General features: G+C 40.9%; 1 protein-coding gene across 1 annotated transcript; it reads left to right on the plus strand.

Moving 5' to 3' along the window:
- The first annotated feature begins 9,691 nt into the window (after positions 1 to 9,691).
- GPR85 (G protein-coupled receptor 85) lies at positions 9,692 to 14,106 on the plus strand. Its single transcript, XM_069003879.1, has 2 exons — positions 9,692 to 9,809; positions 11,473 to 14,106. The coding sequence occupies exon 2, from the start codon at positions 11,648 to 11,650 to the stop codon at positions 12,758 to 12,760; it is 1,113 nt and encodes a 370-aa protein (XP_068859980.1). The 5' UTR covers positions 9,692 to 9,809; positions 11,473 to 11,647; the 3' UTR covers positions 12,761 to 14,106.
- Positions 14,107 to 19,170: the final 5,064 nt, after the last annotated feature.

The raw sequence follows: 19,170 nt of genomic DNA on the forward strand, positions 1-19,170 counted from the left end.
TGAGTATTTAGTTTTACAGTTACATCAGAGCTGCATTCATGCAGTTCCTCCTACTGTGCCCTCACAGTGCTGTCCTGATAGTATCTGCAGAATTCAAACTATTGTGTTTCTTAACAAGATGACCTACCTTTATTGAGAGAGAGGGACTGTTCTCTGCATCCTCACAAGTATAATTTTTTTTTCTCCTTATTTCATGCTTAATATCCAACAAACTGACAAAATGGGACCATGACATAAGTTTCTAGGTATCAAATTATTTGCAGTGAACAGTTAACAGCTGATCTAACATGAATATCCAAAACTACTTTCACTTTCTAGATCATAAGACCTGAAGCTTGGTAGTAGAATATATATTCATGGTAACTGCTTGCAAAACCAGTGTTCACCCTCCACCTCAGACATTACAGATTTGACTCTCCATTGTCTTAATCTTATGCATTCAAAGCAATTATCATTCAGCAGTATACCTTTTCAAACAATTTATATTTTCTTTACAGAGCTTTAAATCAACTTTTAAATTCCACTTTACTATTTAATACACATATATATACATATAGATACATATAGATACATATACATATATATAATATCTATACATATATATAATGTATACACTATATGTATTATCTTAAAATAAAATTTGGACAATAGGTTTGTAGGAAGGCTAGGTGTAGATTGGTCATATCAGCAAAAAAAAAAAAATTCTTACATTGACACTGTTAATTTTTGTCCCTAAGCGCAGCCTAAAAGACAGCTTTGAAAGATGTCAGTGACAGTTATCCTATTTTATCCTATAATTTTTAAATCCCCCCTCAGTATATTGCTAGAAATAGAAAATTCTATCGTCAAATAGTCTCTCTAATCCTACAACTTACTGTCCATTCCATGGTTCACCTCTAACCTAACCTTAAAGATGGCAGAAAATGGATTTATAGATCTCAGCTCTACAAAAACGATTGATTTGACATATATCCCTGTGCACTAATAATAGTCATGCAAATAGTTCCATGAGCACAGGAAGAAATGGTGCAGTAACTGCAGCAGAGGCAAGAAGAGCTCAGCAGGGTGGCTGTGGATCAGTTTGGTACTGAACTGGTCAATAGGATGTGTAGCCTGTCACAAAACCAGCATGGCCTTTGCTACTTGCCATTCTGCCCCAGACACAGAAACCACGGGGACATGTCCAGTGTCCTGTTCAGCTGCACAGCTGAGTGTAGCCAAGCCTGGTCACAAGGAGTTTGAACAAGGAAGGGATTAAGACTCCAGGTCACAACCAGTTTTGATCAGCAGATGAATCACTGTATGCTGAAGCCTCAGTTAAAGACCAGGGTCCCTAGGGAGTGGTGGCCAGCCTGAGATTGGAGGCCAGCCAAGGGAAAAAGGTAAACTCTAGGACAAGCAGCCAACATCTACATTCACAAAATTTATAGGAACCTCACCTGCCTCTGAGACCTCTCAGCTCATGTATCAGACTTCACTAAAATCAGCCTTCAGGTTTAAAAGAAAAGGAAGGGAAGGAAATATGCATAAATTCACTTAGGCATTATACAGCTTCATGACAGGAATTATATGAAAAATAATGAACCATAGTCACTCCTTTCATTAGGCCCCAACTACATCCTAATAATCTCTAGTGAGCCAACAGCACTAAAAAAGATGGGAGAAATACCTGCTAACCCAGCAGTCCCTCCCAGCCAAAGAATATTCTGCACATATCCATATACATGCTGGAAAACTATGAAAGAGCTTGGGATAGACTAGGTTTACATAACAGGTAAAGTTATGTGCACCTCATAGAAGTCTGTCTTTATATTGGATGCATAAAAATATTGGACACAGCTCAGCTGGAAGAAGTCATCTTTCCCCTGTCTCTCAAGCATTTTCAGGTTTGTCTCTCAAGGCAAGCATTGTGCTCTGTAATGTCACTAACCCCATTCATTCTGCTCCACAGTGTTCCACTGGTGCCTGTAATGGTGATAGGAAAAATGTGCTCCTGAATGCTGTGATTGGCACTGTTAATGACCATGACACTGCAGAGATGCTCTGTGCTTCAGCAGGGTTAGCTGATTTCAAGACCTGTATTTCCATTTAGCAAGGTAAACCAGGAGTATTGTATAGCTGAGGGAAAGCATTTTACCAAAAATCAAGTGTTAAAATAGCATAGACAAAAGGACTATAAAACATAATATCTGAGAAGGGGTGAGGTGCACAAACAACAGACCAAACACTTTCTTTAAAAAAAGAAAATCTATGAGCTTTCTAAGGCTGACAGTACTCCTAAAATCACTGTAACAGATTCCCCCACTGCAGCAAATTAACAGAGCTTTCCATGTTAGTGGTCCTGAGGTGCTGACTTGCATTGACAGGAAATCTCTTCTTGTATGGGAGTGCTCCCCTTTACCCAAAAGTCATTGATACCGCATCATAAGGTAAGATAGCAGAACAGTCACCGAAGAGGCCAAGGTTGCTTAGCCATGCATTGGAACCAAAACATGGTCCTGGGTCAGTGCTCCCAATTCAACTTCTAAATTCTGGAATACTTTCTACCTGTTTCTCACCAGATTGTTTTCATATTATTTGTTAGATAAGCCTCATGCAAAAATCATGGTGATTTAGTCATGAATTCCTAACTGTGTTCAGCTCCTTTCAACTATTTTGGTTGTTGAATTGTACCACTGTGATGTATTTGCTTTACCATATGTCATGCAGAGAAAAACAAATAGTGAATGAAATGTATTTACAGTGGTTGAAAGACATATTGTATTGTAGCTTATACTAAAAGATCTACAATCAATTGGATTAATTAAACAGCAGATGAAAATACATTAAATGAATGAATCACTATTTCTGTAAGACTATTCCTTGTGTCTATGCATATGCTTCAACAAATCCCATCTGAAAGATTTGTAAGGAATGATATTCTATTTTTTGTGATCGAGAAAGAAGAAAGTATTCTCTCACCTGTCCCATGTTAAATTACCAAAACACCAACAGGTTTTCTGGCAGAGAAAAAGAGTGGAGAGACTGGATATAGCAGGAACTTCACTAAGCTCGGTTCGCATTCTTTTGATGTTCTGGAAAGAGGTTCTTTCTCCTCTCTAGGTGTGCAGATAATAACAGTCTTCCTGAGGAGAAGCAGCTCAGGATCCTGCTGTAGGCACTGTTACTGAGGCATCTTTACAGTGCTGCCCATACTAACTAAAAGCCGTTGATGGAATAAGAATTTCAATGCTTCCCACTAACAAAACTGCAAGTTCCGAATAATTCAATTAAAAGACTTGTTATATAGACATACAAGATAGTGCCTACCCTCCACTATGAAAAAAAATCCAACCAAACAACCCAAAACTTGAATTAAACAAATTGCATAAAAATTACATTTTGAATATTACATTATTTATATATTTGCATGGAGAGATCCAAGATGAAAGTATTAGAGAAATACTCTCAAGTATTCTCAACCATTCAAAAACATGATCTCAACAAATGTATCCCCTTGAAACTACATTTTCAGATACTATGAAGTACCTTTTCCATCATTGATCTGTGGATGTGACTGGCTCTATCTTTTTAAGTCACTTGTTATCACTCATCCTTGGTGTGGAAACAAGCACTTTTGTAATTCTTCAGCACAGGACAATATATATATGGTGCACAAACAGCATATGAACCTTTCTTTGACTCACTAACACTCTCTTTTCTCTTTTTCCCTCTAATCATATATGTAAAACCATCATTTCTGAAGTCCAGCAATTTAAAAATGTAGCTTATCTTTTTGCAGGCACAAGTAATTAGCAGCGCAATTGAACATTGGTAATTACTCATGGCCACGGTTAAGTTCATTTGCATTTTTAACTACCTGATATGCAAGTGAAGTCAAGTAATTCCATGTCCACACTACCCAAATTGTACAATAACTGAACTTACCACTGCAACGCTGATGTAACAGTTTATCTACAAAACCTAGATGCAAAAGATGTGTCCAGTCTTTCAAATGTAGTCCTAGTTAACAAACTGGTAAAAGATGTTTAGAAGCCAAAGGATACAGGTAAGTATCTAAAGGGATTTTCAGAAACATATAGGTGCCTCATTCCCATTAGTGTCACGCAGAGCAGTTTTCCACTGCAGAACTTAGACTTTTTCTTATGTTTGGCAGATAAGTGCATTTGCATTTAAACCTTCACTTATTCCTGTGCAAAAGTGCAACATAGATCTACTTTTAAGAACCAAAATTAATTTTCAAAGGCAACTATGAAATATTTTCTTTAAATACTGAATTAAATGTTTTTTGAGAAATATTTATAAAACACCTGAGGATCTGGCTAAATGTTAACATTAAAAAATGTAATTATAATCCATAAGAATTGTTATAGTCACATGAATGTAATTTTGTTGTAGGTGAAAACATGCATCACTGAGGCAGAGACCACTAGAGAGATTTTCAGCTGGGGTGAAATTTATGCCTGTGTTGAGAGCCAACCCAGGAGCCAGACACTGCCAACAAATGTCTTTATTCTGAAAACACTTTACTAAGGATAAGAACCAAATATATTGCAGGTGATATTCTCTATTGTGCAGGGGTCCTACACAGGTCTCTGTATTATGTAAGTCCTACTTAAATACTACTCCAAAGTTGCACAAATCTACTGCACGGGCAAGAAAGTTCCCTTGAAAAAAATCCTTGAGTCCTTTGAAAAGGATGCACTTTAATAGCATCTATCAGAGCTTCTCAAGCAATACATAAATCTTGTGCTGGCCTCTGCACAGGGGGGTGAGCACACCTTGTAGATTATGGCTCCTGTTTTGTAGAAATATTGGAAAATCCTACAGTGCCTAAATTTACATTATGCAGAGTGGGTTGACACTGCATATATACAAATTCCAAGACAGTCAATAAACACATTAATTACTGAAATGATCAAGAATAAAGGGACACGAGTACCTTAGATTTTAGCTATTCATGACTTCTGGCCGCATGCTGAAATCCTCATTCCACTGAAATTATTGAGAGATATTACTGACCTTAGGGAGGCCAACATTTCACCCCATCCTTTCAACTGTCATCACTAGCCTGTGTTCTAATACAATCTCTACCTCAGACTCCATTAGTGAGATTTCTAAGTGTCAGACTTCTCAAAAATCTCTCTCATTCTAAGGAAAAAGTTCAAAACAGTGGGAATCACTTACCCAGCATCCTCACCTGGTTCACTGTGGTACAGGATTTCAGGGCACATATCCTCAAAAGAAATAGATGGCAAGTGCCCCAAATGCTGCTTACACATCAACAAATTCTTCTGCAATAGTATCCAACTGTACCCCACCTCTGCACTCAAGTTCCTGGCTCTTTGGCTATGTGCACCCAAGCATCACCTCATGGGGGTGAACTGCCCAGACCTGAAGATGATATCAAAGACTGAGAATATCAGAGTTCTCCAAAACAATGATCTTGATCTGGGAATGGACCTAGTGGATCCAATTCACTAAACAGTGTTCCTCGGTCATTCTTACATAGTACCTAAATTGAAAAAACACCCAAAGACTTGGAATACCGAATCCTTACCACCAACAAAGCTGAGTATTTCACGGTTCATTTTCTTGGCCATGATAATTAAATAACTCAAACAGGAGAAAATGAAAGAGCTCTGTACCACAACTCTCAAGAACTTTATAGCAGAGTTGTCCAAACCTGGAGATGGTTCTCATCTTTGATTTCAATCAGAAAATCAGCAAAGTTGTCTTGCCTCTCTCATTTTCTAGTGGAAGTTCTAATCAGTCTGCTGCTAACTCTAATGGGGTACATGAACACTCTTGTGCTTGTGCTTGTACTTCACTTATGCTCTCTTCTTCTACCCTTCCTTCTTGGGGCACAGCAGTACATAAGTAGGGGGGAAAAAAAAGTCAGTGAAAGATATTTATTTGCCTGAGAGTAATCACTTCTTTCTTCTGACATGCCTGTATGGGACACAGGTCCTCTGTGTTTTGGAACCTCCTTCTTGTTGCCCTTAGTCTTGTCCCCTTTATATCGTGTGGTGGGAAATGTATTCAAGATTCAGGATCATTCCTTGTGCCAAAACCCCAAGAAATTCTTCTTGGCTACCCCTAATCCACTCACTTTGCAACATGAACCTTTTTTTTCTGAACCTTTTTTTTCTGAACCTTTCATATCTCCAGTCCAGCTGTTTTGAAGAACTAGTTAGCCCTTAAGTCTTATGACAGACCTCATCACCTGTCCTTAGTACCTCTTCTCCCTGCCTTCCAGTTGCACATTCATTTCCTGGTTCTTGCTTCCTGGAGCCATCATTGTCTGACATCTGCCGTCATCTTCCAGATTCCCAACCCCATGAAGCTTTGATTTTTTTCCCCTCCATGGAGGATGTGACCTGCTCTCGGTGCAACAGTTTAACACAGCATTATGTCACTCCACCGGAAATCTCTTTATTTTGTAACAAAGGTTTCTCTTGACTGACTCTACCCTTACAACAAACAGAATGGGGTTCAAGCCGTATGATGGACTTTAGAGTCGGGAGTCAGAATGAGATAATCTGCTCCCTAATGCATCTGTTTCTCATTGATTTTTATGATAGGAAACTAACTTTATTATGTGGCACTTCAGTCTAGATGTCTACATTTTGTTGAACAAAAGTAGAACACTTTTTCTCAGGTTACACCTATGATGACAAATGGATTTAGGCCGAACTGGTGGTTGAACGCGGAATGAATTCTGAAGTTCACAGATTACTTCCAAGCAGTCTGTTACAGGTCTAAAAGGAAAGCATGTTTTAAAATTTTGTATAGCAACATAATTTTGTACCATCTCCAAAAGAAAGCCCAGACAGAAAAAAGTTAAAACCTACTGCACTGAATCTTATGACAATTACGATTGTGTTGCATTGTTTATTCTTAACAAAAAATCATCATTCTTACACGTGCCAGAGTGTAAGAATAGGCCCTGACCAGGACCATACTATAGTAATTCAGTTCCACATATTATAAATCTTCCTAATGTTGCATTGCAAATGTTTCATTTCCATGCATGGCATTTGGAGAATTCTTTGCTATGTTAGACCGACCATTAAAGTGCCTGCTCTTGCTGACTTAGCTACTTCCTTGCCCTTCACATTTTAAGAATGACTCCAAAGGTCATTGTTTATTGACACTGCCGGCCCGTCATGGCTAGAGCTGCTACGTTCTCACGGAAAGTGTCCCAGATGAGGGTGCTTCAGCTGGCACTTTGCCTCCGCCCAACAGCGCTGGGCTGTGCCCACAGACGCCACGCACACGTACGCCACCGGGAAGTTGTTGAGTGCGTCACCACAAATAATGAGGCGGCAGGGGTCCTTCACACAGAGTTCCATGGGAGTTAACTGCTGAACGCGTGAAGGGCTCCAAAGGTGAAGAGCCAAGAACACAGGAGGGCCCACGGTATGAGGGTGACACGGGGCGGAGAGAGGGCCAGGCACCAATGGAGAAAGAGCCAAGGAGAGGAGCATAGACAGGGCCAGGGTACACAACCCAATGGGGAAACATGGAGGGGGGAGCCGAGGACCAAGAGCTAATGGGAAAGCGAGGAAGGGAAAACATTCCAGGACATGAACTTATAAGGGGTCCAGGGGGTGGGGAGTTAGCAAACCAATCAGGGTAACAGAACTGGGTTACATTAACAAAAAGTGACAGAGCACCTTGGGAGAGGTGCTTTGGATCACCCTGCCGTAAGGCTTACCCAAGGGGGTTGATTCTGTCTGTCTCACCACCCCTGGGCCCCCTGGCCCACAGGCCGCCCCTGCCACGGGGGCAGCCACTGCAGCAGTTTATGTCACTGTGGGTACATATATTTAACAACAAAGAAAAGATACCTGGAGGGGTCTGCTTAGCTTAGAGGATTGTGACATGAGAAGTGCAACTTGAAGTAGTAACTTTAACAACCACCCAAAATGCCAATTTTTAAAAGTGAAGCTATAACCCTTGCCACCAAAGATGAGCACCAACATGTCCTCATAATTATGTCTGCAGAAAAAAATTAAAAATTGTGTGGTACCTGGGCTTTTTGTCAGTCTTCTGCCTAAGAATAAATTTTATCTGAAAAAAAGTCACGTGCTTGAAATAGTGCAATGTTGGTTTTAAATAACTATATTTTCCAGTGGCTGCAAACCTCTAGGCTTGGTCAGGCTGCTACTGAAGCTAATCTTGTGGTTTGGCAACTAATTCCAATGCCTTTTAGTAAGTGTCAAAAAAAAGAACCCCAACTTGACAACAGCCTTAAAAAATGCCTATAGTCTACTAACGGTCTCACAGATGTGACACACATTATGAATCAACTCTATAAATCTGTCCCCCAGAAGGATTTATTCTGGCTTGAATGGAAGCTCCCAGCGAAGAAGTTCCTCAGGATCCAAATCTCTCGACCCAAAACAAGCTGTTCCTCAGCTGCCTTGCAGCCAAAGCGAATTACTCTTGGGGCATGGCTTTCATGTTGCCACTTCTCGCGGATAAACTTCCATACAAACCGAAGAGGCGGGAGGGCGGAGGGATCAAGCTTTATCCCAACCCTTCTCGCTTGCTCCTGGTTTTGCCGCGGTGGCACCAGCGAGGGTCAGTGCCAGCGGGTGCGGGGGCCGGCGGGAGGCCCCTGCGGCGGCCCAGGCTACAGCCCGCCGCCTCCCGGCGCCGCCGCCCCGGCCCACCGGCCCGCATGACATCATCGGGACGGCTCGGGATCGATCCCCGCCGGCCGCCGGCTCGGGCGGGCGCTCCTCCGCGGCGGCCGCCGCTGCCGCCCTGCGCGCCGAGGGGGAACGCCGGCCCTGCCGCGGACGGAACAGGCTGACACGAGATTCATCCCCGCCGCCATGCAGCGAGCGCGCTGACAGTTCTGCGCCGGCTTCGGGCTGCGCTTCGGGAAGCCGCTCCACGGGCTGCGAAGGGGAAAGGTGCGCTGTCCTCACGGCCCCGCGGCGAATGCGCCCTCCGCGAGCAACGGCACTTGTTAAGGAGCCCTCCCCGGCTCGGGGGTCAGGAAGAAGGAATTCACCGGGTGGGAATCGGGAGGAAGGAAAATGAGCCACGAGCGGGAGGATCACGCAGCGGCAGCTGAAGAAACCGCCCGGTCCCTCTCCTGACAGGCTGCGACGCGCAGGGCGGCGGGCGCTTCCAGACCCCCGTTGTAAGCGAATGGGGCGGGAGGGGGAGCCCAGAGGCATAAACAAGGAGCGCAGGACCTAATTCCTTCCCCTCCCTTTCCTCACTGGTTTGCCCAGGCTCGCCAATAAATCCAGCTCGGCTATGCATCGCGATGGGAACGTGCTGCCAAGGAGGCTGCCTTCCCGTCACTGAGGATGCTGCCTTCCCCTCACTGAGGAGGCTGCTGCCGCCGGGGCTGCCTGCACACCACTGAGGACGCTGCTGCTGCCGCGGAGGTTGCCGTGCCCTCTCTGAGACAGCAGCAGCTGCCGCCGCCGAGCCTGCCGTGCCCTCATTGAGGCGGCCGCCGCCGCTGCGTTACTGGGAGAGATTGTGGCGCTGCGACAGGGGAGGACGGGGCTCGGCGCGCAGGGGGGAGGCGCGGCGAGCATGCGCCGCCCGAGCCACTGACTGGATCCTCAGCCAAGGTACCGAGGCAAAAAAAAAAAAAAAAAAAAAAAAAAAAAAAAGAGGAAATTAAAAAAAAAAAAAAATAAAGGAAAAAGGAAAAGGATTGAGAGAAAGAAGAATGAATGACGCTAGAGGAGAATAGAAAAGACCGCCAGGGTAAAGCAGCCCCCGGTCGGCGGGAAGGAACAGCTCTGGCATGTGGGGATCTCCGGCACCAACAGGTAGGAGGAGAGGGGCTAGGGGCGCCGAGGGCTGCCGCGGCTGCAGGTGCGTGCGGAGAGGGCTCTCCCGCTCCGGGGTGAGGGGGTGATTTCCAAAGAAGTGGCGTGATGGAAGCCCTCACAGACAATGCCTCTTCCGCTCTCCCCAGCTCCCCGCCGCGGGGGGCTCTCGCACGGCTCCGGCAGATGCGGCTGATGCCAGGCAGCGGCACCCGGGCTGCCTTGCAGCGCGGCGCAGTCCAGCCCTGCATGGCCGGGCGTGGGGAGCGGCTGTGCCCGTGAGTGAGTGTGTGCGTGTGTCAGCGGCGGTGTGCGTGTGCCAGCAGTGCCGGTGCGTGAGCACCGTGCGGGCTGTGTGTGCGGAGGCAGGGCCGGCCGCCGCGGGGACAGCTCCACGGAGGAGGGGGAGCGGCGGGGCTGGCGGGAGGGGGGAGGGGGAGCCTGATTTCATGGTTTTAAAACGATGCCATGATCTGATCAGCTTCTGTTTACACAGCAGCAATCAGGCTCTTTTGTGGACGGTAAGAATGGAAGGATTTTGCTGGGATTCAGTGGGAATATCCTTTGTACACCCGAGGTGGTATAGGGAACACTTCGTGTGAATAACGAAGGAGCCTGATCATGCCTGCTGTGGCTCCTGTCCCTGGCTCTGGAGGGAGAAAAAAGAAAAACAAAACAAAACAAAACCAAAAAAAAAGCAGCCACAGACAGTTCTTTTTTTTTTTTTTTTTAATTGCATGAAATGTGTTCCGGTACGATTCACTGGGAGGATTAATGGGCATCGCGGAGCCCTAATTAGCTTAAAAAAAAAAAAAAAAAAATACAACCCAAACCAAAAAGCAATTTATATGTTTATTTAAGCATAACCAAAACTAGCCCTCCCGGAAGGATGGGCATTATGTCTTGGCTGTGTTGCCTATTTTTGCTCAGTATTTACACTGACCGTTGCTTATTATGAATTATGTCGAGGCTTTAACGATTTGCATTAAAGCACGGGGAAAGGGGGGGGGGGGGGAGGCCGGGGAGACGACACCCTAAAGCATACTGCTATCGACTGTCTAGATACCTGTTTATCTAAAAGCCTAAATGATAAAATTATGGTTTCTAGCAGGAAGGGAGGGGGAGAATGAATACTGTTTCTCTTACAAAATGCATAAACTAACACTGTGTGATTATTGTGCTTTGGTGACTTGGGTTAAAAAACATAAATTCTGCAGGGTTTCTCTGGGTGTGATCCATATCAACATAGCAGTTGCTTCTTAGAATATTGACAAATACTGTAGCCATAAAATAAATGTAGGTAATGTCAAAATATCAGCAGTCTTTGGGGGTTTCTAAAAAAGATGTCAGTGATTAACTCTTGGGCTTGCAAACTGGGAATCTTTTGATTCATAAAATCTCTGAGGCTTTAACTGTGAAATTATATGTGCTACCAAATATAAGGGACATTGGTCAGTCCTGAAACTTTAGCAAGCTAAATCTGCCAATAGTCAATCATACTAAATAGTAAGTATAAAAAAAAAAAGCCTCATGTTTTTTAAAAACAAACAATAGTACTCAAATTTACAACTTCATTTGGTTCTCCATAAATTAACATCTTTGTTAGCACTTTCTGACATCATTTCGTGTTAACTTAAGAACTGATAGCTCGATTTTTTTTCAGATATTTTGATGGCATGACAAATCAGAAAGAAGAGGATGTACTGTATGACTAGACACAAGATCAGTTCTGTTTGTGGATTACATTTTCAGTAAGATGTATGGATCTATTTTTTCCTTGTTCTTAAATATAGATCATGAGACTTGACTGAGGCAATATACATATCATCCATCCATCTATGGCGAACTACAGCCATGCAGCTGACAACATTTTACAAAATCTCTCTCCTTTAACAGCTTTTCTGAAACTGACTTCACTGGGTTTCATAATAGGAGTCAGTGTGGTGGGTAACCTTCTGATCTCCATTTTGCTAGTCAAAGATAAGACCTTGCATAGAGCTCCTTACTACTTCCTGTTGGATCTTTGCTGCTCAGATATCCTCAGATCTGCAATTTGTTTCCCATTTGTTTTCACCTCAGTAAAAAATGGCTCTACTTGGACGTATGGGACTCTTACTTGCAAAGTGATTGCCTTTTTGGGGGTTTTGTCTTGCTTTCACACCGCTTTCATGTTATTCTGCATAAGCGTCACAAGATACTTAGCTATTGCCCACCACCGTTTTTATACGAAAAGACTGACCTTCTGGACTTGTTTGGCTGTTATCTGTATGGTGTGGACTCTCTCTGTAGCCATGGCTTTCCCCCCAGTTTTAGATGTGGGCACCTACTCATTCATTAGGGAGGAAGACCAATGCACTTTCCAGCATCGTTCCTTCAGGGCTAATGATTCCTTGGGATTTATGCTTCTTCTTGCCCTTATCCTCCTAGCCACACAGCTTGTCTACCTCAAGCTGATATTTTTTGTTCACGATCGCAGGAAAATGAAGCCAGTCCAGTTTGTTGCAGCAGTGAGCCAGAACTGGACTTTTCATGGTCCTGGAGCAAGTGGTCAAGCAGCTGCTAATTGGCTGGCTGGATTCGGAAGGGGTCCCACACCTCCAACCTTGTTGGGAATCAGGCAAAACGCGAACACCACAGGCAGGAGGAGGCTACTGGTTTTAGATGAATTCAAAATGGAGAAGAGAATCAGCAGAATGTTCTACATCATGACATTCCTCTTTCTGACCTTGTGGGGTCCCTATTTGGTAGCCTGTTACTGGAGAGTTTTTGCAAGAGGGCCTGTAGTACCTGGGGGATTTCTAACGGCCGCTGTCTGGATGAGTTTTGCCCAAGCTGGAATCAATCCTTTTGTCTGCATTTTCTCCAACAGGGAGCTGAGGCGCTGTTTCAGCACAACCCTTCTTTACTGCAGAAAATCCAGGTTACCAAGGGAACCTTACTGTGTTATATGAGGGAGCATCTGTAAATCTTTAGCCTTGTGAAACACTACCATTCTCTGCTAAGCAATTGTGGCCTGTAGCCATGTCTTGAGGAGAAAATCAAGAACGGGATGTCAGCAGCTGTAAGGATTTGGGCTACATTCTGCAGTCTTTGCAATAGCTCACCTCTAATCCTGTTTTAAACCTAAACATGTTCCTGCTGACCACTGCTGAAGGTTTGTAATTAAGAACAAAGGACTGAACTACTGCCCTGAATTCCTTTATGTGGTTGAAATCTAGATTATGAAAGTAGCAGGTGCTAAGTATCAGTGCTAAATGCTGTGTATATCACTACATAAAATAAGAACATCAAAAAGATTAGCATTGGACATCTTAATAAATTAAGTTGATATGAGGTTAATGTGTTGATAAAACTAATTTTAGACATCTGAAGACCTTTAAAACATTTCATACAATTATTATTTTGCAAAGACTGAAAACTGGGGACTCAAGTACTGTAACTGATTAAAGATGTGCCATGCATTATTGGATTATCACACTTACAAATCTGTTTGCCTTGTGAGTAAGTTTTGGGGAGCATTCCAAAGCAGTATTTTTGTTCAGATTTTGACTTTAATTTTTTTTTCTCCAAATATATTACTCTTTCTAATTACCATTTTCCTTAACAGTGAAATTACTAACATTTAACTGTATTCTGTGTTTTTTGCTGATTTGGTAAAAAGTTTAATATACTCTTATTTATATTTTTTAAAAAGCTAGATATCAGTCTGTTAGGCAACGTTAATGATAATATCCAGTCATAATTGAACAGTTATAATTATACAGAATAAACACATGTTGCCTTAAAGGGTTATCTAGTATCTTCCATTTTGTTTAGCATTGAAGCAAATAAGCAAGGAAAATTGAATCAATAACTCTGGTCAGTCATTTGGGAGTGCATGAAAGATCACTTAGTCCTCTTTTTTCCTTTTTACTCCAGTGGTTCCCAAAATCAATATGCACATCACTGGGATTATATGATTTTTTTCTAGGTGTGCCGCCCTTTCTGGTTTGTTCTGAGAAACACAGGCAGTTGATGTATGTTTATATTTTAAGACAGCTGTCATGGGGAGACCGCAGCCTTAGTATGATATCTTGCACAATTTGTGAAGCATTTATTCTACTGAAGGCACAGTCTTGTTTATATTTTCTGCACATTTTGGTGTATTGGTTGTTTTAAATTATTTAAGTTTTAACTTGTGAAAGCATATAATATGATTTCTTAGTATTTTAGAAATACATTAGAGTCTGTGAGTCTTTCCTTCTTTAAGATACAGATGTGTGGATTTCAATATAAAGTTGCATTTGCCAAAATTTACCTGTGTAGCTTGTTAATTTTCTTGGAATAAAATTTTACATTTTTCCAGTTATACAATTAACCTTTTTTATTTTGTCTAGTGAGCTAGCATGAAGTACTGAGAATGTAGCCATTATGAATTATTATCCTTTGCAGTCACTGTATTCCCAAACTGTAAATGCATGAATGATGGGGACCACAGGATTGATAAATGATATTATCTGCAGTAGCACTATTGTGTAGTTTATCATAATTACCCATCTATCTGTTCTAATATGTCAGTTATATTTGAAGTTACAACACAGTATTTGACATTAACTTCACGGTTTAATTTTGGGAAATATCTGTATCTGAAGCACAAAATCATGAGTTGGTCAGTCATAAAGAACACAGATTCTTTTAATTTTGGGAGAGACAAGACCAGAGGTCTTAATTCAGTATTGGTATATTTTATCCTTTGTTGTAGTTTTATGACCAGCAAGTTAATGTGTACATACATGAGCAGCAGTCAATAATGGAAATGCTTAAATTTGTATGATAACATTATACAACATATGCAACAATTCCGACAGTTGTGTCTATATGTGATCAGACAACTTGATCAAAGATTTGGTGAGCAATCTGTTTGATCTCACTTACACTTTTATACTGAGGTTGATTGGTTGAGAGGCATGGCTTTATATACTGTGTTGAAACAGAAAAATTGCTAAAATAATGAGTCCTTGTCAGTATAGGAATGTTTCTGAACGTAATTTGAAATGGGACCAACAAACTTCTACCAAAAGGACATTTTTATTACACTGAAAAAGGCTCTGAAATTAAGGCAGTTAAGCAATTGTCAAAGATAGCAAGAGTGAATAAAAACTGAATCGTATGTTGAGAAAAATTCTGAAAGTCATCCCACTTAAGTTTATTAAAAGGTTGATTGGCAATAACTTCAGTCTAATTTCTTTAAAATAGTAACCTTTACAAGGAACATTGATATTACATATTGTAATAAAGAAATACATATAAATAAAGTTGTAAATAGTGTTATAGTTGTAGAAGTAGTCAGTTCTGAGGATTAGCCAGAAAATTTTCAACTATGAAATTTCAAAAGCTGCAAATCTGGGGCCTGACCTAACTCTTAGTAGTCAGTTGGTGTTTTCCCATTGACTTCATTTGGAGCAGAAGCAGGCTCTAGCATTTCTATAGTACTATACTTCTGAAATACTAAGAAGGCTGTATTTACTATGCAGTGGGAAAAGAAAAAAAAATTTAACTTATTTCCCTGGAAGTTTTGCAAGCAGCAACCTATGTAAATTAAAATAATAAACAGTAAACAAGTCTGAAAGCAAATATTTTGATAAATGTTTTTCTTTTGATATGAATATAATTCCTTTTGCTATATTACAATATTGTATTGCTACCTGAGAAAGGGCAGGTACTTTTTATTAAGTGAATTTTTAGAATTGTGCCAGTAAGAACTCTTGTGACAGAAGTATTTAATTTTATTTTTCTCCAGCGTTAAAAGGAAAAGGGGATGTTCAGTGAAATTAAAAGCCAACAAATAAAGTAACATTTTATGCAAAGTTATTACTCAGTGGAGCACACTGGTACAGGATGTCAAGTAGTTTAGAGAGATTCCTGCAAGAACTGTATGTATACATGAATTAAAGCAGTGCTTGCACTTTTTGTCATCAGTGTCATTTTGATCCTAGGCAGCATATCAAAACTAATATATTAAGGTATAAATTCAAAGTAGCAAGAAGGTTCATTCCAATTCAGTACACTGTTGTGTCACAGTATGAAAAGCCTTTTGCTTTCATTTTAGTACAGGAGTTAAGCTGTTGCCAAAGCTAGAATAAATACAGGGCTGGTAGGTTAGTCCTTTCTTTTCAGAATAGCAAAGAGTATCACAGTATTTTATATCTGCATTGATCTTTCATGCTTATGGGTAATGTGAAGTTAATAGTTTTAATTTTCTGATGAGAGAAAAAAGAAGAACAGATTCCCTGACGAAAAGGCCGTCTACCCCTGTTCCTTTCCTGGCCTCTGTTACCCCACCAGCCCTTTGGCAGCCTCTTCATCAATCCTTCTACAAGAGTAAATGTTTCATATACTGAGTATTGTATTTCTTCTGCTCCTTGGGAAGTTTCTCAGCCATTCATCCTCCCCAGCAGATAAGCTCCTGCAGCAGCTTCCCAGGGTTTGTCAGTGTCTGGGTTCCCTTCCTCAGGATGGAGAGGGACTGCCAGTTCCTTCCAGCTGCCTTTGTAGTTCATGGATCTTAGGGCACTTGGATAGCACATTGGCTATCTCTGTCTTTTGGCTTTGCTCATAAAGTAGATGCTGTTTATATTATGCAGAGAAAAATGAGACTGGGGAGAGGAGAGCAGGAAACAACTTTCCCTCTCACAAATTGTTCACAAGGAAACCACTGTTTTTGTTGCATTGCCCAAGAGCATATTGTATTTTTAAAGTATATTCAGTGTTAATGACCCTCTAAATAAATAAAACGTACAGTTAGCCAATTAAGCCAAGATTTTTGGTGCAGCTACAAAATCTTATTATGAAATGGCCTTCTTTCAGTCTCTAGGCCTTGGGGGCAGAGGAGTCCACTCTGTCTGTCTCCTTTTAAGTGCATTGTGTTTGTTCACTTGTTTTGCTTTTGCTTTGACTTTCAAGCATCTCAACATTTTATTTCTATTAATAGGAATCCAGTATTGCAGCAGGTTGTTATCACTCATGAGTTTAAAAAAACAATATTAAAGGGAACTCTGATGATTTTTGGGGTGAGTTAGGGAGGTATTTCAACAAGTAATTGGTTTTTAGTAAACACTGAATAAACTTAAGGGCTGCTGGGCTCTTTCATAGTTGCACAGTTACACAGTCAGTTCCTAATTATTGAAACGAGCAATGGCGTAGATTAACCCACAGAAAGCTAACGCATAGGTAATACAAAGCATGTCCACATTAGATAAGAACTTCCAATGTGTATTACATTTATCAAGGAATGAAGTTAAACTCAAGCAAAAAGTGAGATCAGAAATTCAAAGAAGAATGGTGGGTGTTTTTCCTTTTTTTTTCTGCTTTGTTTTAGCATAGCACTGCTAATCTGCAACCTGGGTTACACACCCACATACAACTGAGAGTTGCCTGTACAATTCTGCATAGCACACAGGCAACTTCCTTCTAGTTTATATTCATTGAGAGCTCTATGTGAGTGCACACTACTAATCTGATTGACTTTTCAGAGAAAAGAGAAGGCTCAGTCTGAGATACTGTTCTTCAAAATTAAAATTCAGTAGAAGTTCTCTGCTTTTGTATATTGAAGGGATTTTGAGTGTGAAGAAATCAGTGATTTAAATCAGCAATGATCATAAGTATACTCTGGCCATGGGCACTAAAAACAGGACAAGATGACATTTTGCAATGCATATACAAAAAATCAAGGAGTTTGGTATTATACACCGAGGCTTTGTGTGAGTGGGCTGAAAATAGTTCATACTTTACGTTTAGAAAAAAGTATGATGAAGCTGTCTGTTTAAATGGATAAAGTCCTTAACCAGCCAGTGTGGAAAAGGAAGGGTGAACTTTAGAAATTGCTCATTATAAGTAGTAAACAGTTTTTGATGGTGTTTTGTTCAACTGAACTGTGTAGTTATATAATTATATGATAAACAAAGGAGTGTCACAGCAAATAAGTTAGATTTTTTTAGTAGTCTAAAAAGGAAATAAGTAACAACTATCTTCAGACATTTGAAATGAAGTAATTACAGTCATCTACATGTTTCATAAAATTTAGATGACAAAATAATTATTTACATTTTCTGAACTTACTGATTTTATGTACTTAAAGTTGGCTGATGCTGCCCAATGAGAGACTTCTTTGTATCACAGGTTTTGTACTATGCTTTGTATGTAATAAGCATGAGAGATATAGAACCAGAATTTATTTGATATCAGCTTCAAACTCAGCATTAGGTACACAACTTCTCCAAATATTTCGCAAATTACTGTCTCCAGAGATTATTCAAAATCATTCTGTGCTACTTCACAAGTCTACTTCCCCTTTGTTAAAGAGCAGTTTGGTTAAAGATGTGTATTTATTTTCCTTCTATAACCATCAAGCTCAGGCATGCTGACATTCTTATGCAAATTGAAGAAATTGCTAAAAATAGAAAGTTTTGCACCGTAATAATCTTGGTGGATCCGGTTCTTGAGATAGTACAAAAGGGTGGCACAGATACTCAATGACTGTTCTAGGCAGAAGGGGGAAGGATGCAAGAAAGTATTCATCCCTGTTTAAGAGCCATTTAAAATCCTGCTGTTGTCCCACAGTGAAACCATCTTCTGTAGAACTGGCCCACCACAGGCCTGCAACCCACTCCATGTTGAGTTTCACTGGGGCTTTGGTTGCGCATACTCTGAGTACTCACGGGAGGAATCCAGCATTAGCAGAGTCAGAAATTCCTATGCAACATTCATAGGCTACAGACAAGTGATAGGTGCTTGTCTCCTCAAAACAGAAGTTACAGAATAAACAGAGGCCAAGAGATAAATGTTTATTGTAAGCTGCTTGGGATTTCATGCCCTCTTGGCCCCCTCAGAAGTGAGTAAGAAGACCTGTTTCGTTCTTGATTTTGTTTGGGGGTTTGTTCTGTTTTGTTTGTTGTTGTTGTTGTTGCTGTTTTGAAAATGCATGCCATCTCAGTTGCTCTATTCCATTCCACCCATTGCCACTTGAGCATTTGATTTCATCCTTAATCAAGTCTGTATATTCTTTAAAATACATATCTAATAGTAAGATGTATTTGTAGCTTTGTACTGATTATGCAGATATGTATCACTGTTTGTGCTTGCTCATTTCCATAAGCATTTCCTGTGTTTCAAACATACAAATCTTATTTTTGAAATTAAGGCACTCTACAATTACGTGTTTCCTGATTTTTCTGTGAAGGCCTTTTAAGCTTTGGATGTTTCTCCTGTTTGTTCCAAAACACTAAATGCAGATTCTTAGGACACACCACAGGGAACATTTGATTTCTTTGACTGAAGGACTGTTTGGACATCATGAGACTGGAAATGTGTATCTAGTTCCTGT

Source organism: Aphelocoma coerulescens, chromosome 1A (assembly GCF_041296385.1).
Source record: "Aphelocoma coerulescens isolate FSJ_1873_10779 chromosome 1A, UR_Acoe_1.0, whole genome shotgun sequence".
NCBI classification, from domain to species: Eukaryota; Metazoa; Chordata; class Aves; order Passeriformes; family Corvidae; genus Aphelocoma; species Aphelocoma coerulescens.

Excerpts from the sequence above, each read along its gene's own strand:
- GPR85 (XM_069003879.1), top strand. The coding sequence starts at position 11,648 with ATGGCGAACTACAGCCATGCAGCTGACAACATTTTACAAAATCTCTCT.